Source organism: Cyphellophora attinorum, assembly GCF_001299255.1.
Source record: "Cyphellophora attinorum strain CBS 131958 chromosome Unknown Contig1, whole genome shotgun sequence".
Lineage (NCBI taxonomy): Eukaryota > Fungi > Ascomycota > Eurotiomycetes > Chaetothyriales > Cyphellophoraceae > Cyphellophora > Cyphellophora attinorum.
This window is the reverse complement of record NW_017253229.1, coordinates 778,540-801,591: the sequence shown is the minus strand read 5'-3', so window position 1 is coordinate 801,591 and position 23,052 is coordinate 778,540. Positions and strand designations below refer to the sequence as shown.

At 54.8% G+C, this 23,052-nt stretch overlaps 9 protein-coding genes across 9 annotated transcripts; 5 read left to right on the top strand and 4 right to left on the bottom strand.

The window, feature by feature from the left end:
• Positions 1 to 469: 469 nt before the first annotated feature.
• Positions 470 to 1,837, top strand: AB675_527 (uncharacterized protein; the record flags this gene model as incomplete). The annotated part of the gene is made up of 1 exon (XM_018145480.1): positions 470 to 1,837. The coding sequence occupies one exon, from the start codon at positions 470 to 472 to the stop codon at positions 1,835 to 1,837; it is 1,368 nt and encodes a 455-aa protein (XP_018005723.1).
• Positions 1,838 to 2,097: 260 nt separating this feature from the next.
• AB675_526 (Peroxisome biosynthesis protein PAS1) lies at positions 2,098 to 5,853 on the bottom strand (the record flags this gene model as incomplete). The annotated part of the gene is made up of 1 exon (XM_018145469.1): positions 2,098 to 5,853. One exon carries the CDS (start codon positions 5,851 to 5,853, stop codon positions 2,098 to 2,100), a length of 3,756 nt encoding a protein of 1,251 aa, XP_018005613.1.
• A 365-nt stretch (positions 5,854 to 6,218) lies between these two features.
• Positions 6,219 to 8,787, top strand: AB675_525 (DNA replication licensing factor mcm7; the record flags this gene model as incomplete). The annotated part of the gene is made up of 3 exons (XM_018145458.1): positions 6,219 to 7,121; positions 7,166 to 8,611; positions 8,710 to 8,787. 3 exons carry the CDS (start codon positions 6,219 to 6,221, stop codon positions 8,785 to 8,787), a joined length of 2,427 nt encoding a protein of 808 aa, XP_018005912.1.
• A 1,049-nt stretch (positions 8,788 to 9,836) lies between these two features.
• On the bottom strand, positions 9,837 to 11,385 carry AB675_524 (uncharacterized protein; the record flags this gene model as incomplete). Its single annotated transcript, XM_018145447.1, has 3 exons — positions 9,837 to 10,411; positions 10,477 to 10,931; positions 10,979 to 11,385. 3 exons carry the CDS (start codon positions 11,383 to 11,385, stop codon positions 9,837 to 9,839), a joined length of 1,437 nt encoding a protein of 478 aa, XP_018005810.1.
• Positions 11,386 to 12,049: 664 nt separating this feature from the next.
• On the bottom strand, positions 12,050 to 13,066 carry AB675_523 (Geranylgeranyl transferase type-2 subunit beta; the record flags this gene model as incomplete). Its single annotated transcript, XM_018145436.1, has 2 exons — positions 12,050 to 12,904; positions 12,962 to 13,066. 2 exons carry the CDS (start codon positions 13,064 to 13,066, stop codon positions 12,050 to 12,052), a joined length of 960 nt encoding a protein of 319 aa, XP_018005372.1.
• Positions 13,067 to 14,893: 1,827 nt separating this feature from the next.
• AB675_522 (putative Rho-type GTPase-activating protein 2) lies at positions 14,894 to 17,122 on the top strand (the record flags this gene model as incomplete). The annotated part of the gene is made up of 2 exons (XM_018145425.1): positions 14,894 to 16,050; positions 16,096 to 17,122. 2 exons carry the CDS (start codon positions 14,894 to 14,896, stop codon positions 17,120 to 17,122), a joined length of 2,184 nt encoding a protein of 727 aa, XP_018005991.1.
• A 1,008-nt stretch (positions 17,123 to 18,130) lies between these two features.
• On the bottom strand, positions 18,131 to 18,799 carry AB675_521 (Ribosome biogenesis regulatory-like protein; the record flags this gene model as incomplete). The annotated part of the gene is made up of 1 exon (XM_018145414.1): positions 18,131 to 18,799. One exon carries the CDS (start codon positions 18,797 to 18,799, stop codon positions 18,131 to 18,133), a length of 669 nt encoding a protein of 222 aa, XP_018005634.1.
• A 347-nt stretch (positions 18,800 to 19,146) lies between these two features.
• AB675_520 (37S ribosomal protein S23, mitochondrial) lies at positions 19,147 to 20,672 on the top strand (the record flags this gene model as incomplete). Its single annotated transcript, XM_018145404.1, has 2 exons — positions 19,147 to 19,750; positions 19,801 to 20,672. The coding sequence occupies 2 exons, from the start codon at positions 19,147 to 19,149 to the stop codon at positions 20,670 to 20,672; spliced, it is 1,476 nt and encodes a 491-aa protein (XP_018005534.1).
• An 871-nt stretch (positions 20,673 to 21,543) lies between these two features.
• Positions 21,544 to 22,670, top strand: AB675_519 (uncharacterized protein; the record flags this gene model as incomplete). Its single annotated transcript, XM_018145392.1, has 2 exons — positions 21,544 to 22,399; positions 22,495 to 22,670. 2 exons carry the CDS (start codon positions 21,544 to 21,546, stop codon positions 22,668 to 22,670), a joined length of 1,032 nt encoding a protein of 343 aa, XP_018005561.1.
• Positions 22,671 to 23,052: the final 382 nt, after the last annotated feature.

Sequence of the window (23,052 nt, the reverse complement as noted above, 5' to 3'; positions counted from 1 at the left end):
AGAGCTGACTTTGTCACCCACCCAAACTCTCCACAAACTTTCGCACAGCGGCCGGCACCGTGACACCTATCTCATCGCCCACCCCGACGATCGGCATGACCGACCACAGCAGCAGCTCGTCGAGGCAAGTCGGTCGTTTTGGTCGTACGGCTGACGGCGTAGAAGCACGCATGTCTCGCAGACGACATGTGTCAGAGCGGGTAGAGATCAGATTCGACCAACATTCGATCTCGTATTTCTCTCGGCAGGGCGACACGCGTCCTGAGCTAAGCCTATCCGAGGCTAGGTAGAATCATGACGAGGCAACTTGATTGCTTGATGATGACCGAACAAATCAGGAAGCACCGGAACAGAAGTGGTCAGACTCGGAACCGTCGACGATCGAAATGCCACGTTGAGGAATAAATCTGATATAATGTCATAGTCAACGCCGGTGCTCGTGAGACAAGACAAAGTACACATCGCGAACATGGCGACGACTTGGAACTACCCGCCCGGCCTGTCACCGCTTCTTCGACTGACTCCACTCAATGTCAGCGATCTACCACCACATCCGGACTTAGCCAAGAGCCTGCCCAAAGTGAAAGACGGCGAGCAATCAACTCAGCCAGACCTTCTACCCTTCGTCACCACTCTCCTCAACGATGGCCTGGCCTTCCTCTCCAAGTCCGAAATCGCGAACCACTTCAAGCACACCACGACCAAAAAGGCCGATGGCTCGGACGCAGACGTCGACGTGCTCTTGCAATCAATAAGCAAATCGACTATCGGAAGTAGAGTCACCTGGCACAACACCAACGATGCAGCAAATCGCCCTTCATCCCGACGAGCAAGCGCCACCCCGTCCGTCTCCGGCAAAGGCAAGGACACGACAACCGCTCCATCCACCTCCGACCAGAACCACCTTGCCATCCCGACCAACACCCAACAGCCTAACTCCCGCAGTGCCTCCGTCTCCTCAACAACTGCGCCAACTTCCCGCTCCAGGATTCAGCGCCCCAAACCCACCTCCATCGCGGACGAACACTGGTATACCCGCCGCTCAATCCACACCTCGCACTCCTCCAAACTCTCCCCTGGCTCAGCTCCTGAGGAATTTCTCTTCGGCTTACTCAACGAGCACTCCAAAAACGAACAGGCCTTTACCCCGAACCTCTTTGACGCGCACCCCATCCTCAACTGGGATGGCCAAATCCGCAAGCTCGCCGAGGAGGGCGGCTTACGACGCGAAGGATGGATGGATGTAAGCGCGAGTGTGTGGGAGATGTGTCACGACCTGCCCGGGATATTGGGCCCACGATGCTTTGGAGTGTGCGTTGTGGGCGGGAGGGTGGTGCCCGAGCAGGGAATGGCGGGTCCTGCTGCTGAGGGTGGAGGGACAAGCAACGATGTTTCCACAAGGCCGGGTACGGTCAGTGGGCTGCGAAGGTGGGAGAGGGGCGAGAAGCAGAAATTCGTCGTCGTCACTGTGCCCGTTGTGCTGGAGAAGGTGAAGGCGTCGTTCTATGCCAGCTACCGGAATATGAAGGAGGGCAAGGACGAGAAGCAGAAACGGCCTGTGGTGCAGGGGTTGTATGCGGCCGTGGAGACCTGTACGCTGAGAGCGAAGACCTCTGCTGCGACGGCTACGAGTGATGGTGCGGCGGCGGTGGCTGAGGAAGAGGAGGAAGTCGAATGGATCATGAGCACTGCGTCCGACGCAAAGGGGAACCTACCGATGTGGATGCAGAAGTTGGCCCTACCGGGACAGCTGCCGAAGGATGTGAGCTACTTCATGAAGTGGATCAGGGGCGTTGATGAGGAGGATGTGGAAAAGGCGTTGGCGAAGTTTGAATAGCGATGCTTTTTGCGGGAAGATTATACCCACGTATCGCAGGGATTCCACAAGAAAGATCATGCTGGTGCGGTGTACACGAAGCTGGACAAATCTGAGCATTATTCCTCACAATTTGGTGGACCGGTCTGCCTAGATCCATTGGTGGGAATATAATTGCAACGTGATGAGGCCATCAACAGTCTTCCACAGGCGTCTTGCGTTCTACAGTATTCAAGGACCCAGTGCTTTCCGACCTGATGGGCTCGGTGTCTATTGCTCGCTCACATGAGAGTACTCCGGCCCCCAATCTCCATACTCGGCTCTCCACCAGGCATATCCCCTTTCCTCCCAACCACAAACTCCCTGTAAATCACCCTCAACCGCCCAATCTCGTCTCGACTTATACTGCTCCTCGTTGTCTTTAGACTTCGCTCGATATGCTTCCACTCGATCATCACTTTCGCTTCTCCCTTATCCACACCGTCTTCATCCCCTCCCTGTGACTGAGCCTGCGACGAGAAGAACGAGAAGTCGCCTCTGGCAGCAGCGCGCTCGCGTTTCCGCAGGAGCTTCAGCTCCTCGAGCTTAGATGCTATAGCGGCATTAGTCTCGAGGAGGGATTTCTTGGCTGCAGAGCTGCTGGAGCTGACCACGCCGTTTCGCGCGTCGGCGTCGGCGGCTGGGTCGAAGAGGAACTGGGTGAATTCGGGAATCTTGCTGCTGTTGCTATCTCTGGAACCTTTCCGGGCGGAAGCACTTTTCCTGGTTGAAGAAGATGAGGTGCCGTTTGGTAACGTGCCATTGGCTTTGCTCTGGTGGCTACTGCTTGACTTGTCGCCTAGTAGATCGTGGATCGCTTCGAGATGCGCGTTGTAAACCAGTGCTTGCAGGTCGGCACCTGTGAAACCTTCGGTGCGCTCGGCGATGGTGAGTAACCGATTCTCAACATCGGCTTTGAGGTGTAGCGTCTTCGAGACGGCTTGCAGTATGTCGAGCCGATCTTCCATGGTGGGCATATCGCACAGTAGAGACTTGTCGAGACGACCTGGACGGAGCAGTGCTGGATCAATGAGGTCCGGTCGCGATGTTGCCGCCAGGACGTACACGCCATCGAGACCTTCGGCACCGTCCATCTGCGTTAGCATCTGATTCACGACGCGGTCGGTGACGCCAGTGGAATCGTGGCCTCTTTTAGGAGCGATGGAGTCGAACTCGTCGAAGAAGAGGACGCACGGCTTGGCGGCTTGCGCGCGCTCGAAGAGATCGCGAACGGACTTTTCGGAAGCACCGATGTACTTGTTCAGGATCTCTGGGCCTTTGACGCTGATGAAGTTGAGGTTGCATTCGCCTGCGACGGCGGAGGCGAGGAGCGTTTTGCCGCAGCCGGGATAGCCGTACAGCAGCAGACCGGATCGGAGTCGGAGAGGGGACTTTGCGAAGATGGGTGCATATTTTGTGGGATACATCAAGGTTTCTAGCAGTGTCTTCCGTGTGGCGTGAAGCCCGCCAATAGAGGCGAAGGTCGTAGATGACGTTGTGAGAGTAACGTTGCGAAGAGACGTGGGTGTGAAGTTCTTCAGTGCGGCATCGAAGTCGCTCCTCGTCAGTGTCAATTCTGATGAGCTATTCTCGGGATCAGCAAGGATCGATCGGGTCAGACACGCGTCTCTCGCACGACTGACAAGTAAGACTAGATCGGCGGGCATGTACCCGTCTGTCTTGCCTGCAACGTCGAGTAGATCTAATTGTGGAGAGATCCGAAAGCCATCACGATCGGAGGATCCTGCCGAACCGGGCCTGCTCGATGGCATGGATGGGTCCATCCAGGAGTGCTCTGACATGCTCTGGGAATTGCTTGTGTTCCGAGAATGTCCAGCGTGATTCCCGTTGCTCTGCCGCGCCTCATCAGCGGTCAATCTGTAGAGCACATCGCGACGAATTTCCTTCGTCGGCGCTTTGATATTGACAATTTCGCCAACCACGTGTCCGCTGATGAACAGGCTATGGACACTGTCCTTGGACTGAGCCGTAGCGAGTAACGTGACACCTGACTGGAATGTACAATACTGTCGTATGAGACCGCAAAGCACCTCACTTGTTTGCCGACTGCGCTCGTTGTCGTTGCTCAGAGTCTGCATCTCTGTCTCGGCCGGGCAGATCTTGTCGAGATCGTCGAGCACGACAAGTGCTTGCCCTCCGAGACGCGCGCACCACGATGCGGACATGAAGAGTCGCTTCAGGGTTTCGCGAATAGCTGATACCCGAGTTTCATCTGTCACCAACTGTGCGCATGAGAAGTATGTGACGTTGAACAGGAAGTCCTCCCGCAGTTGTCGAGCAAGATTGTAGGATATGCTCGTCTTACCAGAGCCAATCGCGCCTGTCAGTAGAACCGACGAGCACAAGGTCAGATTTGCCATGGACTGCTTGATAACATTGTCGACGCCGATCAAAGGCGTGTTCTTCTCCGGGATATTCTGCGCGAACGAAGGGAAGAGAGCAGTCAGCTCGATCGGGCGTGGAACTTCTGACCTGACATCGCTGATGTCTTTCTGCTCTTGTCCAATTGCCCATACAAGCGCGTTTGCCTGATCGGATTCTGGCTGACCCTTCTGCTGTATGCGGAGGATGCCACCGGGAAAGTAAGTCAACGAGCTAGGTTCGCCGCTTGCTGGCAGGATCATGCCATCTGTGATAGGTCCCGATAGCAGTCCATGCGGTCCGTCCTGTGCTATACGAAGCTTGTCGAGGGTCGCCGCTTTCGCTGCCTTTGAATCGCCCCCGAATCTCAACTCTTCTCTTTTTTGGGCACCCTCCAGGGCGAATGGAAACAGCGTAAGCGCCTGAACTGAGGAGTGGTGGAGCGGCCGGAATGCTGGCTCTATTCGGATGATGTTGCCAACTGCACTCTTGACACCGAGCAACGAGGAAAGGGTAGATGACAGGCCGGCGTGGTGGGTATCCACTGGATTGCTCCACAGATGAACCTCTGCTACCAATCTCGTTGCTGGCCTTCCAACATCACTCGCCTCCTCTTCTTTCAGTCGCTCAAGCTGAGACTTCTCCAAATCTGCACGCAAGCCATTGGGCTTGACGATTGTGATGCTCGCATACTTGGCTCCTTTCATGGCTTCTGACGCGAAGTGCTCTTGGGGCAGCCATAATTTGAGTCCAGTATTGACGTCTTGGTCCTCAGCCGGAAAGAATGCAGATCCGACGTGACGATCCACAGCACGGAGGAACAAAGCTGTTTTGAAGTTCGACGAGCGCCGCCCATTTGCGCTCTGTGTAGTACTGGCGCCACTTTTGCCACTCCTCCGGCTGGTCACACTGCGGGCCTGCTCGCGAGGATTTCTGACAGAGCTCGCACGTGTCTTCGGTGCAACAATCACTTCGGCATCTGGCGCAATCTTCGTGAACGCAATTGAGCTCGGTTGTGGAGGGACAATTGTTGTCACTTTGATGTTTGCCGTATGTGTTGGCGAAAGATGAAGTGTAAGCGGATGATTTGCTTCCGATGATGGTACACCTTTCGCCGAGAAGCTAGGATTAGGTAGTGCTCGAATTTGTGAAAGCAGATTTAGTTCCAAGAAGTTTGCATGCAATTCGATTATCTCCCAGTCCGCTGGCGTAAGAGGTTCGATGTTGATGGTATGAGCCAGTGGAGGATCCAGATGAACCAATAACCCAACCTTTCGGGCCTCGCTCAGACCGACCTTGGCTCCAAAGATGCTGTCGATCTCGACCATAGGCACCTCAAGCTCACGCGTGCCTCTCCGATCAGCATTGATGACCGACGCTGGACGTGTCCGGCTGGCATAGCCTGTCCAGCCCACGTAGACGGACCTTTGGAAGCCGGTGCCTCCGCTAGAGACCGCTGTGGCAGACAAAGTTGGGGTCTGGTACTGTATCTCGATGATGACATTCTGGGCTGGGATGTTGGATGCATCGATCAGAGCGATCAGGTTTGGTGGTAGATTGACCAGGCAGTTCTGTAAAGAGACAAATGCGACTTCTGCCCGTGCTGAAGGCGCCATCTTTCCTGTTAACAGCACCTCCAAACCACTCCTACCCCTCTCCTAATCGCTGTTGCGCTCCTGATATGAATTGCTAATGTTTCGATGCTGCGACTTCAGAAGGGTGAGAACGAAGCTCATCGCCACAACCGACCTCGGCTCGGATAAAGACGCCTTATCATCCGGTCTCAGATATGTCCAAAGCCCACCTCACCTGGCTCTTCTGATTTGGGCTAAAGTAGCTTGGCATTCCGCGAACGCGCTCAGCTACGCGACGACGCGTTTCCAAGCCCGGCGACGATCTCCTAGGGTTTGCGGTCGCACTTTGTACCCTGCTTCCACATTCGCACCTACGACAGATCTCACAGCCTCAGCGCGTCATCAACATGGCGCTCCTGCAGTACAAAGCGCCGGTCGACTATGCCGCACAACTGGATGCCTTCACCGCCTTTATTGACAAATTTGAGACAACGAAGACTGCATCAGAGGAAGCCGCCGAAGCGATCAATGGCCTCAGTCTCGAGGGTGACGACGAGTATGACTTCATGGACGATGTCGCAAACGGCGCTGCGCCAGACAACAGACAGCAAGGTACGAAGCGGAAGTACATGGAAATGCTACAAGAAATCGCAGAAAGGGAGCGCCAGAACCTCACTATCGAGCTGGACGACTTGAAGGAATTTGAGATATCGCTAGGCACAGACTCGAACCTCAAGCTAGTCGACTCGGTACTGGGCAATACCAAGCACTACGTCGACTTATTCTCAGAAGCAGTCGACAGGCTCATGCCTAAACCCACCAAAGATGTTTCGTTCAAAGACGACGTCCTCGATGTCATCCTATCTCAACGCCAGAAGCGCAACGAGACCACTTCGCAAGCCGCCCAGAACGACGCCGAGGCCATTCTGCCCGTCTCAACATTTCCTCCCGAGCTCACTCGGCGATATACCCTCAACTTCAAGCCCCTCACACCCTCGGCCAAAGACAAGCACAAGACTCTTGCCGTCCGACAAGTCCGGGGTGAGCATCTTGGACACCTCATCACCGTCCGAGGAATCACTACGCGCGTATCAGATGTGAAGCCCGCCCTGCGGATTCAAGCATACACCTGCGATTCATGCGGCAGCGAAGTCTTCCAGCCTATCAACACTAAACAATTCACACCCATGCAGATCTGCCCCTCGCCCGACTGCACGGCCAACAACACAAAGGGCGTCCTCAACCCCTCGACCCGAGCCTCTAAATTTCTGCCTTTTCAGGAGATCAAGATCCAAGAGATGGCCGACCAGGTCCCAGTCGGACATATTCCTCGAACCTGACTATCCATGCGCAGGGGAGTGCCCTGACCCGTCAAGTCAATCCTGGCGATGTGGTAGATATCGCCGGCATATTCCTCCCCACACCATACACAGGCTTCCGTGCCATTCGCGCCGGTCTGCTAACCGACACCTACCTCGAAGCCCAACACATCACTCAGCACAAGAAAGCCTACCAAGATCTGAAGCTCGACCGCCGCGTCATATCTCGCATCGAGTCGCACAAAGCCTCCGGCCACCTCTACGAGTACCTCGCACGCAGCATAGCGCCCGAGATCTACGGCCACCTCGACGTCAAGAAAGCACTCCTCCTACTCCTGATCGGCGGCGTCACCAAGACCATGGGCGACGGCATGCGCATCCGCGGCGACATCAACATCTGCCTCATGGGCGACCCGGGTGTCGCCAAATCTCAACTGCTCAAATACATCACCAAAGTCGCCCCTCGCGGCGTCTACACCACCGGCCGGGGCTCTTCCGGCGTCGGTCTCACCGCAGCCGTCATGCGCGACCCCGTCACCGACGAAATGGTCCTCGAGGGCGGCGCGCTCGTCCTCGCCGACAACGGCATCTGCTGCATCGACGAGTTCGACAAAATGGACGACGGCGACCGCACCGCCATCCACGAGGTCATGGAGCAGCAGACCATCTCCATCAGCAAAGCAGGCATCACCACCACTCTCAACGCACGAACTTCCATCCTCGCAGCCGCCAACCCCCTGTACGGCCGCTACAACCCACGCATCTCCCCCGTGGAGAACATCAATCTCCCCGCCGCCCTCCTCTCCCGCTTCGACATCCTCTTCCTCATCCTCGACACGCCCTCCCGCGAAGCCGACGAGGAACTCGCCGCGCATGTCTGCCACGTGCACATGACCAACTCCGCTGACCCGACCGCTGCCCCGACCATCAACACACCTAACCCCTCATCACAAGAATCCCCAACACCAACCTTCTCCCCCCACGAAGTCCGCCAATACATTGCCCTAGCCCGCACCTACCGCCCCACCATCCCCGCCTCCGTCTCCCAGTACCTCACCGGCGCCTACGTCCGCCTCCGCCAGCAACAGAAGCACGCAGAGAGCTCTGCGAACCCAAAGAAACAATTCACCCACGTCAGCTTACGCACCCTCCTGGGCCTAATGCGTCTCTCGCAAGCCCTCGCGCGCCTACGCTTCGCCAGTGAAGTCGTGAACGAGGACGTCGATGAGGCATTGCGGCTGGTGGATGTGAGTAAGGCGAGTTTATACGCGGACCAGAGGAATAAGAATGGGGATATGAGCGTGAGCAGCAGGATTTATGAGGCGGTGCGGGCGATGTGGAGCTCGGGTGCGGCGGCCGTGGGTGGGCGGGGAAGCGGGAAGGGAGAGATGGATATGCGGAGGGTGAGGGAGTTGGTGTTGGGGAAGGGGTTTAGGGAGGAGGAGTTTGAGAGGGTCGTGGAGGAGTATGAGCTTTTGGATGTGAGTTTTCTTGCCTTTCTTTCCCCATCGTTTGTGCTTGCCTTTTAGTGCGCTGCAGGCGGGACCTGATGGAAAACTTACTGACATGTATTGAACAGGTCTGGCAACGCGCGAACAATGGCACGAGATTGGTGTGGGTCGAGGCTGGTGACAGCGATGAGGATGACGATGAGTGAATGCTGGTGACCGTCGGATTAGAGATGTGTTCTACATGCTTGTTGCATTGCCTGGCGTCGAGGAGTCTCATACACGTTTGAGCAGTGCTGGGGTCACTGTGTACCCTGCTTGATGCAGCTAGGGCATCAATGGAAGACTGCTTGTACGAAAAGCTGACCTGTTCACACGACCAAGTCCACATTTCCATCCCACCTCGCTGACCCCTGGCAAACCGCCTACACCATACTAATAGCTGCTCGAGCTACACTCTCGGACGACGCCCGGACGAAGCTGAGGGAGTCCAGGCTCGCCCCTGGTCCGTCCATGCTGTCCGGTCGTCACCCGCTATAGCGCGGTTCCTACTCTCTATGAAGCGTCACTTCAGCATGGCAACTTCCTTCGAAAAGAGTGAGCTAACTTATCACTGAACCTCATCACTTCCCGCTCATTCTTCATTGAGAAGGGGTGGACTGGTGCTTGTGGAATCGCTGGACGAGACACTGGTAAGCCTACACCTCGCCGGGGGCGCGATGCACGAAAAGAGCTCTCACTCTACATTTGCCCTCCCGGACTGTATTCACATGTGCCATACACTTTTCAGCGGTGCTGGTGTCACTGCGATTTCTGCTTGATTGAGCTAAAGCATCAAAAGAAGTCTGCTTGTATGAATAGAATGCTTCTACTACAGATGTGTCTATCTGGTCAAGCTCTACACGTTATGATGCCTTTCCTGCTATACAGCTCGAAAAAGCTTTATGCTTCCCGCGGTCATTATTGTGATACAGATCTTCGTCCAGCGCTGCTTCCTCTTTGTATATGACTACGTCCAGTCTGCTGTGATATGTGTTTCTCGTCCAGATCCTCCCTCCACGACCAAAAGCAAAACAAAAAGCGAAGGACATCATGTATGCTCTTTCCGTCGATAGCATGCCGTAGTGTATCTCATAGCACAATGGGTCAGATTGAAAGGAAAGTTCTCGAAAGAAACGGTAGACAACAGTGAAAGCGTGTGTGTCGTGTGCACAGGGCTCGCGCAGTGATGGCAAGTGCTGGGTTCGTACACCGACGATCAGACCCTCAGTTGACCGCTGTGTCCTTCGTTGAAACGAGCGAAGGCATCGGCCAGTGGATTCTTGACTGGAACGAATGGATCTGGTAGACCCATAGCAGAGACGAAACCGGAGAACGGACCGAACGACGAGATAGGAGAGTGACTCGTGTCGAAGGCGGCTCCTCGTGGTGATGGCCATGCCAGTGGGTTGAGGTGACCATGGTCGACTGATTGAATACGATTAGTGTGCTTGCTGCCATCAATATGCTGTAGAGTCGCTGCCGCATTGCCACAGTCGACCTGAGTGGCATGGCTATCCAAGAAGAGCGGGTTGTGCGGCTGGTTTTGTGGTTGAAGCCAAGCAGGTGTTTGGAAAGAAAGACGTGGAGCGGGGCGATCGTACGCTTGTGAAAGCGAGGCACGCCCGAGGCCACGTCCGCCAATGTTGCTAGGACTATCCTCCAAGCCATTGTAGCCTGGCAACTGGGGCAGTCCTAGGTTGTCACTGTCCACGTCATCCTCTTCGTCCTGAGCCGAATAGGCCGATGGATGCCGACGTCTCGCTTGCTTGAGAGGCGGCAGCTCAGGCAACGCTGAGACATTGCGGGCATGACTTTGACGGCGAGCTTCTTGTGCAATGGCGATGCTTTCAACTTACGCTTGCTGGGTCCACGGACGTTCGCTGGGAGTGATCCAAGAGCCTTGCGTTTCGGCTTTGGTTTGGGCTTGATCATCAATGGCGACTCTCCCTCGATCAGGCTGCTGGCATCGTCAAGATCATCAATGTGACGATTCTTGCGCGGTGACCACTCAGCAGAGTACGTGACCTCAGCAGGCTCGACCAGCTGGGACAGTCTCTCCATTCTCTTGACAACAGAGGCATCTTTCTTCTGATTTCTTTTCCGAGCCTCCTCAGGACTGGCGGCGTCAAACAAAGCCATGCCAGGCCAGATCTTGCCTTTGAGCTTGGTGTTGGTATTGGCCTTGCCGCCAGCAGCATCACCGAGAGCGGGATCAATTTTGAAGGGAGGCGAGCTGACAGGAGCATCTGTGTACAGCTGAGGGGACGAGTGTCGCAGAGGCGTGAGCGGATAGTCAGTGACAGCGGATGTGCTAGTATCTCGTCAGTGAACGTCCAGAGTAGACTGCTTCGTGCTTACTAGACACTGGACTCGGCAGCACTGACAACAGAAGTCTTCCGCTGAGCCGACTTCTTGGGTCTGCCGGGTCCACGACGTCGAGCAGGCTGTTGGACCGGGAAGCTGAAGGGATCTTCTGAGTCATGCTCGGCCTTAACGGCTGCCTCGTTCTTGACACCTCGTCTTGCTTGCTTTTGCTCCTTGTTCTGCAGTCTCTCGGACAGTAGCTGTCCCAATCCATGCTCTTGAAACCATTGATTGTACTCAGCAAGCTCTATTGCTGGTGCAATGTCCTGATGACTCTTCACCTGCAATTTGTGTAACTGAGCCAGGTGACCTTTAGAGCCGACGTGTGTGAGAAGGTGGGACACATCGCTGAACTTGGGCTTCTTGACGCAGATCTTGCAAGTAAGCAGGGGTTGAGACATGTCGAGAAGGTGACGGCTTGACTCTGCACCAATTGTGGAAGGAAGGAAGTGGTCTAAGAAGAGACGACGATTGCTTCAACAGACAAGACGATCGTACATGACGCTCCCAAGGTACAGAAGGAAAGGACCGAACAGAGAAGGAGACAAGGATGCCCGAAGGCAAGGAAATGAGATGAGACCGAACGGAAGGTAATGACGAAGAGATGGGAGAGACTGCAAAGATGAGAGGTAAGGGAACTGGTGAAGTGGAAGGTCGTTGAGTGGGAAGTGGCGACCATCACGTGCTGGCCAATGAGGCAGCGGCGACTTGGTCTAGTGCAGCAAGCGCAAGGGACGTGCCGGCAAACGCAGATACAGCAACATCAATCCAATTATGTATCGTACCTCTTGTCTCGCAATGACCATTTGTTCTTCAGTGCATACGAGCGAGACTTCGTAGCATGATAAGTAGAAATAGTCAAATAGGATTTTGCTATTCTCTTGCCTTGTATCCCAACTCTCAGCAGAATGTCGAGTGGGTTATTAGATCGCAAGAGGTGACAATCGATTTGCAGGATCAAGTCGCTACTCGTGCACGATTGTATGGAAGGGCTTCTGTGACATGCTTGGGCATGCAGCTGGCTTTGGGTTAATTAGTTTGCAAGAACTTGGGGATGTGAACTTACTAGACAGGATCTACCGAGACCAACCCAGGATGTCCAAGAAGACTCAAGCCAGCCACCCCAAAGACGGTATGAAACACATCAACCATGTCACCAGGTCGATCGGACATGCCACCGTGATCAGAATCTTGACACCGGAGAATGAAATTGCTGAGCTTGGCACCATCAATCCAGTGCAGCCGTTTGATCATAGCCAGACTGCTTAACACCCACCAACTGTAACACACGTCTTCCAACTTCTCAGGCCGGCCATTCAGTCCACCGTTTGGCAGTTGTCGCTCACTGAGCCATGCTCCAAGCCGGTCAAAGTTCACTAAGTCAAGTCTGCGTGCTATTGAAAGTGCCCCGACACAGGTGAACACTTGCCCAGAGTGTGATTCTGCTCCAGGAGAGGTACCGAAGGCTCCGTCGAGATTGCTGCAAAGCTGAATATGGTCGACTGCTTTTGCTACGTCCACCAGATGCATGAGGTCCAAGATCGAGAGCGCGATGAAGGCGCAGTGCAAGAAACGAGTATCCTTCTCGCCCCATCGATCGCCCGCAAATGTACCCGACTCATGTTGGAGCTGTGCGATGAAGTTGCCAACCCTGATACGGCCGCCAGAGCTGTCCAGCGAGTCCAGAGCGCCAACGGTGGCTAATATTTGCACGGCGCTGGTGGTATAGAGCATGTGTGAGTCGTGCTTTGGAGCGGCGCCGAAGCCGCCATCAGTGTTCTGGCATGACAGGACAAATTTGATCGTGTCCTCACGAGGCAGCGCGTCCGGATGACCCAACAGATGTAATGCTATCAAGCCCCAGTAGACACCATTCAGTCGGAGGTGTTCAGTGAGCCAGTACTGGATTTCATCTTTTCGCTGCAAGATCAAACATCAGTACTTGCGACATGACTTACAGGCACGCGTTGGACGCACAGTATCGAGCGTTTGGATGTATCGGACATGTTTGTCGACCACCAACGTCAACTCATCAGGCAGCTTCTGTCCGCCACCTCGACCAGGTCCTGAGACTAGCGACATCGTTGCTACTCAGTCGGACAGTGCTTCGGTCGTTGTCACCGCAAGATGCCCGGACAGAATGACGGAGGCCTTTTCGATGGCGGTGACTAATGGCTGCCTTCGGAAGGACAGTGGAAGAGTTTGACTCTAGACCCGCGTGTTCCTGGTCAACGCCCCCTGTAGCTCTTGGCATGCACGACACACAATTAAACTCACCTGAAACAGTCCTCTACTTCAAGTGCCGAACTTCGTGTCCTTAGCAATGTCCTCACTGTAAAGGTCTCGGCAATCGTAGCGCAGTACGAGAACGCTTGCATAAGCGATACGTACGCCACCTACGGATGCTGTTCTAAGACTCTGCACGTTGTCCTGGTCGTTGATCATCACTGCTATAAGGGACAGGTATAGCCCAGATCTTGGCTAGCTACAAGTGTGCCCAAGTTTGAGAAGATTTCCCACGCAGTCGCTGGCCTCCAGCATCAGTTCTCTCCATCAATTTAGGGCGGCATAAGTCCAGAAGCCGTATGGACTGGATGCTGACCTGCCCGCGCACTAAGAGCTGCAGTAAGTCGAGAGCTAGCACAGATGTCGTGGCAATTCGACTGTTCGCATCAGCGTACGGCAAGGTGCAACTTGTTTTAGAAACAATCCACGCACTCAGGAGGACCGCTCTTCGATAGTCCTTCATTGCGTCTTCTGTACCGCACAATGCGGCATGTATGATCTTCCGAATGTCCTTTTCCCTGTTGCCAGGACGGCTCAGATCTGTCAGATCTTCAGTGATTGAGTAGATACACGTAATTGCCAGGTACATTGAAATAATAGGCACAATGCTGCCCGTTCTCACAGGCCTGTCTGTACCTGTCGCCCCCGGTTCATTCTGAACCTTGAGGGGCGATCCACTCAGGTACAGCAACTCCTTGGTATCTACTCCTCCTCCTAAGACACATCGACCACTCCTTCTTCGTGGTTTGACAGCTGCCACAACGCCAATTCTCATTACTTTACCGCCAGTTCGCTGTCATCTTCTACTAGTATCTGACTTGCAGTGGGGGAAGTGCTCCTTAGCCGCCAGTAACACCACGAGTTCCTAGTGACCATTCCCTTTCCAACACACCGCCCTGGTGAGGCTCGAGCTGTACTACCTGTCGAACCTCCTGCCAACCACGCTTAAGTTGATCCTGCATTGCCAGGTGCAGATCTCCATCATTCAAGGACCAAGGCTGGTCCCTCCCTCGTCCTCCCTGACCATCACTCCCGTGACTAGTTCGGACTCGAACAGCAGTCGCACCCGCTTCGGGCCCCTCACCGCGCCTGTTCCTGCTACACCTACACTCGCCCTCTCAGAAATGGCCGTGGCTTCCACGTCGACATAGTACTATGCTCACAATCATCCTGTGACTTAGGAGCGCACCATAGTGGCCGAGCCTAGCCCCCAAACTTCAAAGCGCTGGCAAGGCTGCTACTGCGATCCTGAGCAAAGTCAAGCGAGGTTGGCCCAACGCTTGACCTCGTCTCGAGTTTGTCACAGGATCTTGCGACCTCATTGTTGTCCCTATACCTACCCATTCCTCTATACGCGCCGCATGACAGCACCTACATCCAATACATCTGTCGCCGGTCAATCCAAATCCGCACTCACACCAATACATCGACGCCCTGCCGTTCCGCCCGTGCCCCTCACAGAAGGCACGTCCCGAAGAAGGAAGACGCCAGACGCCTGCCAACGGATTTGTTGTTCCAAGAGGTTGTACAGAAGTTGACATTCCGCGGTCGGGAAAATAAGAGGGAGCCGCCCGCTCGGGTTGTCTGTGCGTTTGAGCAACAATACCTACGGCAACCCGCAGGATGCCAAAACCTACCGATCTGCCCAATCTCAATTTGTCTGCTTCCATACGGAATGTCAGCGAGCTTGACGATGGCTTCCTGTCTGGCGGTTTGAGTCCTCGATCGAACGGCTCAAGCACGCCTAGATCAGCTCCTACTTCTCCTCGCCTGCGGTCACCAGCTCTCCCTGCCGTGATGGAACCGCCCAAAGTTGCCGCGCCCGCCAGCGAGAAGAAGACACAGCCCAGCAATGGCCATACTTCGCCACGAATAACAGCTATGCCGGAGTTACCTCCATCGCCTACTAACCAGTCGACACCCAAACATGGCAGAGATACCTCCAAGAACTTCTTTTCCAACCTCATGGCATCCAAATCGTCCCACAAACTCCACGTGTCCGAGACAAGTCTTCCAGACGCTACCGAGAAGGCCAGCGCCAGAAGCAGGGCGAGTTCGAAGGACCGCTCGCTGCACTCAGTCCGAAGACAGGGGTCGACGCCAGAACTACCGCGCTTCAATGGTACATCTCAGCCCTCGCAAAGCCAGGACCCAAACAAAGCCGTTGGTGATCAAGAGGTGGCATCAATACCAGACAGGACAAAGCCGAAGAACAAATCTAAGTTAGGAGGCATGTTGACACGGACTAAGACATTAAGAGGGGAAGAGAGTCTCAAACAGAAAGCTTCTCCCACCATGCTTCAGGTTGAAACAAACGGCAACGTGCCGGACGACATTGAGCCTCCGCCGAAGACTGCGCCTATCAAGTCCGACCATCGAGCGCGTGCTTTTGCGTCATCGGAAAACAACTCTGCGCGCAACAGATCAGCTGATCGTATCATGCAGAACGAAAGGTCACAGAGGAAGGAGGCCAGCAAACCGGGCCAACATATGCCTCCTTCCCATTCTTTCCAGGGTGGCAGTCTACTGTCTGACATTGGCCGGACAGGCAAAGGTGTTGGAGATCGGTTAGGCAAGGCCGGTAAGGGCCTGTTTGGCAAGATCACGAGGAGCGGCAGCAGCAACGATCGAGAACCACCCCCTCCCGAGGAGCACATTATGTCCACCATCAACCTGCCGCTGGTGAAGCAAACCCGACGGACCCGGATAGCTAGAAGGCTAGAGCTGTCAAGAGACAAGACTGAATTCTGGATGCCGGCGTTGCCGTGGAGGTGTATAGAGTAAGTGGATTCCGATCCCCATCGCAATTGATCTAACATATCCAGCTACCTAAACATGAACGGCTGCGAAGAGGAGGGCTTGTACAGAGTACCCGGCAGCGGCAAGGACGTCAAGTTCTGGCAAAGGCGCTTCGATCACGAGCCGTTCGACGTGAATCTGTTCGAAGAACCTGACCTTCACGATATTAACACAATTGGATCCATGTTCAAGGCATGGCTTCGCGAGTTGCCAGACGAGATCTTGCCAAAAGCTGTACAGAACAAGGTGGCTCAGCAATGCGCAGGCGCTACAGAAGTCCCTCAGCTGTTCAAAGATGAGCTTTCGAAACTGCCGCCTTTCAACTACTACCTCCTGTTTGCCATCACTTGCCATCTCAGCCTCCTCACCAGTTTCTCCGACAAAAACAAGATGGACTATCGCAATCTCTGCATCTGCTTTCAGCCATGTCTCAAGATCGACGCGTTCTGCTTCCAGTTCCTCGTCAATGAGTGGAAACAATGCTGGCAAGGCTGCTGGACCGAGAAAGAATACCTCGAAGACGAGTACCGCTGGGAGAGGGAAGGGTCTATCAATGAGAGCGAGGACCTTGCTGTCGACGATAGGGCTGTAAGCTCCAGCGGCAGCAGTCAGATCCAGCCCAACCACATCCAGCAGAATCAGCAGCACAATATCCATCATCAACAGCCACAACACCAGCCGATACAGACACAGCAAAATCAGAGAGACCAGCATGCCCTTCCTGACATACCACAATCGCCTAACAATGTTGGTCTTGGGGTTACCTCTCCAACGACGCGATCTTCTCACGATCTAATCTCTAAGCCTACGGGTCTTCGAAAATCGAACTCAAAATCGAAGGGTCACAAGGGTCGTAGCCTCTCTCAGAACGAGACCACTACAACGACAACGGTCGCCAGGAAAGCATCTGGACCCAGTTCACACACACCCAACCAGAGCGCCCCGAACGTCCCGAGAGTGCTTTCGACGCCGGAGCCACATGTTGATACGCAAAGGGTGCCCGCGCCGGACAAGCTGCCAGAGGTTGGGAGCTTGAGTCCGATTCGGATGTGATGACCATGACTACGACGACAGAGGCGCCTTTCTGTTGCGATTGATAAGATGCTTGGCTACCAAATTGGCTGTTACAGAGCAGGTGGCGAGGAGGGTCGCCACCAATTTGGATCTTTCAACAACAGATATGACGACTCGCGACTTGAGAACTACGAAAGAACAGAAGCGGAAGAAGAAAATTGAATTAGCAAGGTTGGCTGTTTGGTGTTGGCGACCAACAGCAATGTACGATTAGGAGTATACCCATTTGGAAGTTTCGAGCAAGAGCATAGTAGGGATTTAGTGGTAGAGACTAGTATGCGGAGCAGCAGCTATGGTAGATGGCATCAGAAGGAAGAGCCAGCATCATCATTCTTGCATACGGTTGGTGACAAGCATGAGCATGAGATTAAGAATGAAGATGAAAACGAGATCAGGATCAAGGAATCAGATTGAGACCTTGTGCCATCCCTCAATCCCAGCTGTCGACTGAGACAGCCCTTTCTCGACCATCAGCTCGCCAAGCTGCTGGACTGTGTAGACTCCCATCGTGTCCCTGCCGTCTTCGTTTGATGCCTACACCTGCGGCATTAGGGATGCGGGAGGTACATGTTTCGTGCGGCCCCTGTTACTGATGCTAGACCCGTCGCTCAGCACCCAGCTTCCCAAGGCGCTTCCGTCTTGCGCCGGCCGCGCACCGATACTGATGCACCGAGTCTCTGCAGCCTTGCAGGATCGTGAGTGTAGTGTGCTGCGAACAGGACACCTTCGTCCATCCGCATCTCGTAGCACTGCTGATGAGATCATGCTCTGTTGGACGTCTCGGGCTTGTGCGGTGTGAATCTAGACCTGGTATGGTCTTTCTCGTCTGCGGATCCTTGCACGAGCTTGATCGTGTGCTTCCTTCTCGTTCGAAGGTGGTAGCCCGCTCTTGGGCAGAAAGTCTTTTTGGCGTGTGTACTGATGGCCGGCCAACTCCTACAATCATTGCATTCATAAATCCGACCCACATCATCATCCATCCTCTCATCACCGCCCCGCCGCCCGCCTCGCATTATTCCTCTCCTTCCTCAACTGCCGCCTCACCCGCTCCATACGTTCACGCTTCGGCTCTGTCCGCACGCTCTTCTCTTCCCCACCATTCTTCTGTGCACCTTTCTTTCCATCACCATCTGGCAGCTCAACAAGCCACTCCCCCTCCTTCTGCATATTCTTCCCCTTGTACCCCCATTTCTTGACCCACTCCCCGCTTGCCTCGTCGTAGAAGAGGTTCTTCTTCCTCTCGTCCAGCGCTGCGCCGCCCTTGAGGCTGCCGCCGAATTTCCCGATGCCCTTTTTCTTGGCGAAGGTCTCCCATTTGGTGGGTGGTTTGGGCTTGGGGAGCGGGAGGCGCCGTGGGAGGAGTGGGCCAGTCGGCGTCGGCGGGAGCTGCATGAGAAGAGAGGAGGGCGTGCTGGTGATTGTAACTGTGGGGGTCGTGAGGAGGTGGGTTAACAGGGATTGGGCGCCGTCGCGAGCAGTCTGTAGGAGGGTGGATTCGAGATCGGGTCGGGGAAGTGACAGAAGTTGGGATGTGGCGGGTAAAGGGTTCGGGTCGGTGGTTGTGAGGTAGGATGGTGTGAATGTGTAGGGTGTGGGTTTCGAGACTTGGGATGAGAGGAGGGTGGTGGACGCTTCGGCCATGGCTGTGTCTGGCATGGTGGCTGGCTTTTGTGCGCGATGGGTGGTCTGAATAGTTCGGTCGAAGTGGTATGCAGAGTAGAGAAGGGAGAGCAGTGGTTCATCAGCTCTGCAGAGGTGGACCTGAATGTCGAAGTGGTTCAGTTGCTCACGAAACTTTTTGGCTCGCTGCTCTAGCAAAAAGCCTTATCGATAAGATTGCTCGAGAGGAATCGTAAAAGCGGCACGCGAAATTGTTCGACCTCCCGACTGATGTCTACTCGAGGAAGCTGCAGTACTTGATCTAGATACAGTAGTCAATGATGCTGGCCATATAACCATCGCCTAGACCTTTCGCGCGCCGAGCGCTCTTTCCACCACCCGCCATGTCCGTGTCCATGTGCACGCGATGCTTCGCCCGCCTGCAGCTCGCGCCCTCGCGTGCTGTATCCTCCGCTGCCGTTGGTAGCACCATACAATCATCCGCCTTCCACACCACAGCTCCGCGGCCCATGCCCGCCAAAGTCAAGATAGTGTACCGCAACCTCGCACCCAAAGTCGCACCCAGATCGAAGCGAGAACGAAAACGTCCTCCACCTGTAGGGGAACGCCAACAACACCGCAGAAGAATCGTCCTCGCAAACACCAACGCCCTCGAAGTCGCCGATCTACAATACCTCGGCCTGCAGAATTGTACCAACGAGTCTAGCATCGGCAAGATCCTGGCGTTTGACGATGCCACGATTGATAAGCTGCGTAGCGCCAAAGCCTTTCAGCGGACGCAGAACTATAAGCTGTTTAGGAGGCCGGCGACCTTGATCAGGAAGGAGACTGTGGAGCTAGGAAAGTTGATCGTGACACATGGGGAGAAGACGGGGACGGACAGGATAATGGTGACGGGTCCGAGGATCAGCGGCAAGAGTGTGTTGTTGACGCAGGCGATGGCTATGGCGGTCATGAAGGGGTGGATTGTTATCAGCGTCCCCGATGGTGAGTAGTAAGCTGTGTTTGTGGGAAGACATGACTGATGGTTGTTGCAGCTCAAGAGTTCGTGATTGACCACTTTGCGTACTCGCCAGCCACGACCGACTCGGAAGAGCAGATGTACGATCAAAGGACACTTGCCGAGGGGATACTCGCCCGCATGGCCGCCACTAACGCAGACGTTCTCACCAAGCTCGAGCCAACGAAAGACATCAACGAGGTCATCAAGTTCGCGTCCGGTGAAGCAAAAGACCTCAAGACCCTCGCTGGCATCTGCAGACAGGCTACGCTCACACCACAACACGCCATTACCATCTACAACTTCGTCATGGACGAACTCACCAAGCCCAGCGACGCCTGCCGGCCGCCAATCTTGATGACGGTAGACAATCTCGACCACTGGATGGGCCTGACCAAATACCGCGACGCCTCTCTCAAACCCATCCACGCTCACCAGTTCACCATCATCCGCTCCTTCCTGGACCTGCTCTTCTCGTCCAAGGCCTCCCTCCCGTATGGCGGCATGATCCTCGGAGCACGGTCCGCCAGCAACAACCCCGATGTGCCAGCATTCAATGTGCTTACTTGGCAAATCGTTGCTCTGAATGCTGGCATGCAACCGGCCGACGAGGGCTTCCCATTGCCGCGGCCTTACCAGTACCTCGATCCTAAACCCTTGTCGCTACTCGACCCAGCCGCAAACACTAAGGTCATGAACCTCGATGGCGTCTCCAAGCAGGAAGCAGCTTCATTGATGGAATACTACGTCTTGAGTGGGATACTCAAGGAGAACATTACCAGCGCGAATGTAGCGGAGAAGTGGGCGCTGAGTGGACAGGGAAACGTGGGCGAGCTGTGTCGATTGAGTGCAAGGGCGCGTATCGATCCGGAGAAGTCGGTGACTTTCTTTGGCACAGATGAGGTATAAGGATGGGGCAAGGCGAGCATAAGCCGAAGAGTGTGAGGGATCGGATGTAAGATACAGAGTGCAGATAGATTATATTGTGGTCGTAGCTGAAATGCTGTATCTCAACATTGTCTCAACTCGGACAAAGGCCGTCAAACATCTGCCTCTACCGGCGCCATACCTGCCAACCAGTATGCGCCATACCTTGAGGCGAGAGCGTTGGACATGGTCTCGGGTCGGTATGGGGGCTTCAATGCCAAGAGTAAGCAGCCCCTGTTGGGAAGCCGGCCTCAAACGACGACTCACTCTTCCTACGTACCTGCTTGTAATTGTCCGATCTAGAAGGAGCTGCCTCACCGTCGTTGATCTGCTGAGGGCATCCGAGCGGAAGTGTAAGCTCTTTGACTCGACGAGATGACCTGCGACGAAGCGCCCGGTGTCACTGTGATGGCTCGAACAGCACCTTCAGTCACCGTCTTGCGCTGAGTTCAATAGGTAAGGTACGCGATAACTCCACGATTCCGCAGTGACGGCAAACCCCCCCTGATTTGGATTGTAAACAAGACAAGAGGGTTCCCACGGTACGAGCATGGAGAAACATCGTTCATTCCGACTCGATTGACCTCATCGCTTCCCCGCGTTCGCGCGTTCATCCGATACCTGGGCTGGACCAGTGACAAGTACATGCAAAAGGCTCACGAGCAGTTCCTCCGAGGTACATGCTCGACGGCCAATATGCTTCAGTTGACCTCATTCTACACCCCTCCTTTTCCAAAACTGCCCGTTTTCCTGCTCAGAGCTCCTGACTGAAAGTCCTTCATCATAGCTCGCTGCCACGCTCACAACACAACAGATCTGATCATCAGCAACAAATTACTGTACAATCACCATTATGGCTACCGACTTCAGCAAGCTCCCCGATTTCGACTCCCTTCCCTCTGTCAAGGACATGCCACAGGGCTGTGCCTGGGGACAATTCGACCGCGATGGCAAGAAGGATCACCTCGGCTGCTTGAACTACCTCACCCCAGCTGTGGTGAAGGAGGCCTACAAAGAGTGCCGCGACGGCGTCTCCGTGAGCCTCAACTGGCCTATCGGCGCCATCAACACGCCGGGCTTTGCACGCAAAGGCTTAGTCCACAAGGTCTTGTCTTTCAAGGAGGGACCTTTCTCCCTGCATGGCTTCGATGACGAGGTCGAGTTCAATACCCAATGCTCCTCGCAGTGGGACTCCCTCGTGCACTTCCACCACCAGCCCAGCGGGACGGGCTACAATGGCTGTCGACCAAGCGTCGAGACCTTGACCCAGGAATTCGGCAAGGAGGACAAGGATCAATCCCTCCCAACGCTCAACCACTGGCACAGTCGTGGCGGCTTAGTGGGCCGCGGCGTGCTCCTCGACTATCGTGCATACGCCCAGGAAAAGGGCATCAAGTACAACTGCTTCGAAGACCACCGCATCACTATCAAGGAACTGGAAGACGTGGCGAAGCATCAAGGTGTCGAGTTCAAGCACGGCGACATCCTCATCGTGCGATCTGGCTTCACGGAGGATCTTGGTGGGATCTCTGCCAAGGAGCAGGAAGAGAAGCTGGGCACGCACAAGGCTGTCGGCGTTGAGGGGACAGAGCAGAGCGCCAAATGGTTCTGGAATCATCACTTCTCTGCCGTCGCGGGGGACGCTATTGCGTTTGAGGCGCTGCCGCCGAAGCGGCCGGATGGAAGTGATGGGACAATCGATGAGCTTGGTGAGTGGGCTTCCTCTCCTGATAACTTTCCTGGCCTACGTTTTCCGTGGTCTCTTTCCCTCACAAGCTTCCTTGCTAACCACTATGGACTACAGTCCTGCACCAGTATTTCCTGTCACTCTTCGGCCTCAACATCGGCGAGCTGTGGGATCTGAAAGCACTGGGTGCGAAGTGCAAGGAACTGGGCCGCTACAGCTTCTTACTGACTTCTGTCCCACTGAACGTGCCTGGGGGTGTCGGAAGCCCGCCGAACGCTCTGGCCGTTTTCTAAGCGGCATTATGTGGGATGGGAGAGGAGTTCGGCCCACGGGTCGCAAGGGCTTGAAAGTTTTGGAAGTGTATCTGGGTAGGTTGGGTTATATTGGGCCACAGGACTGCGTCAAGCACATAACGCGAGTATGGCAACGAGTCCCAAGGCAGTCGGACTTCTCAGGTAAGGTGAAAGGAGAACAGAAGGCTGACTTCTGCAGCTGGTGATCTGTGACATGGCACTATTGAGACTCATTGACAATGCATAGTGGAAGATACATAAGCAATCGCGAGCTCCAATCTCACATCCCATGGTCCATTTCATCATTCTGTGTACTATGTCGTGACGCAAGAATATCTCAGCATCGCGTTCCACCACATTCAACGACATGCCCTGATCGCGG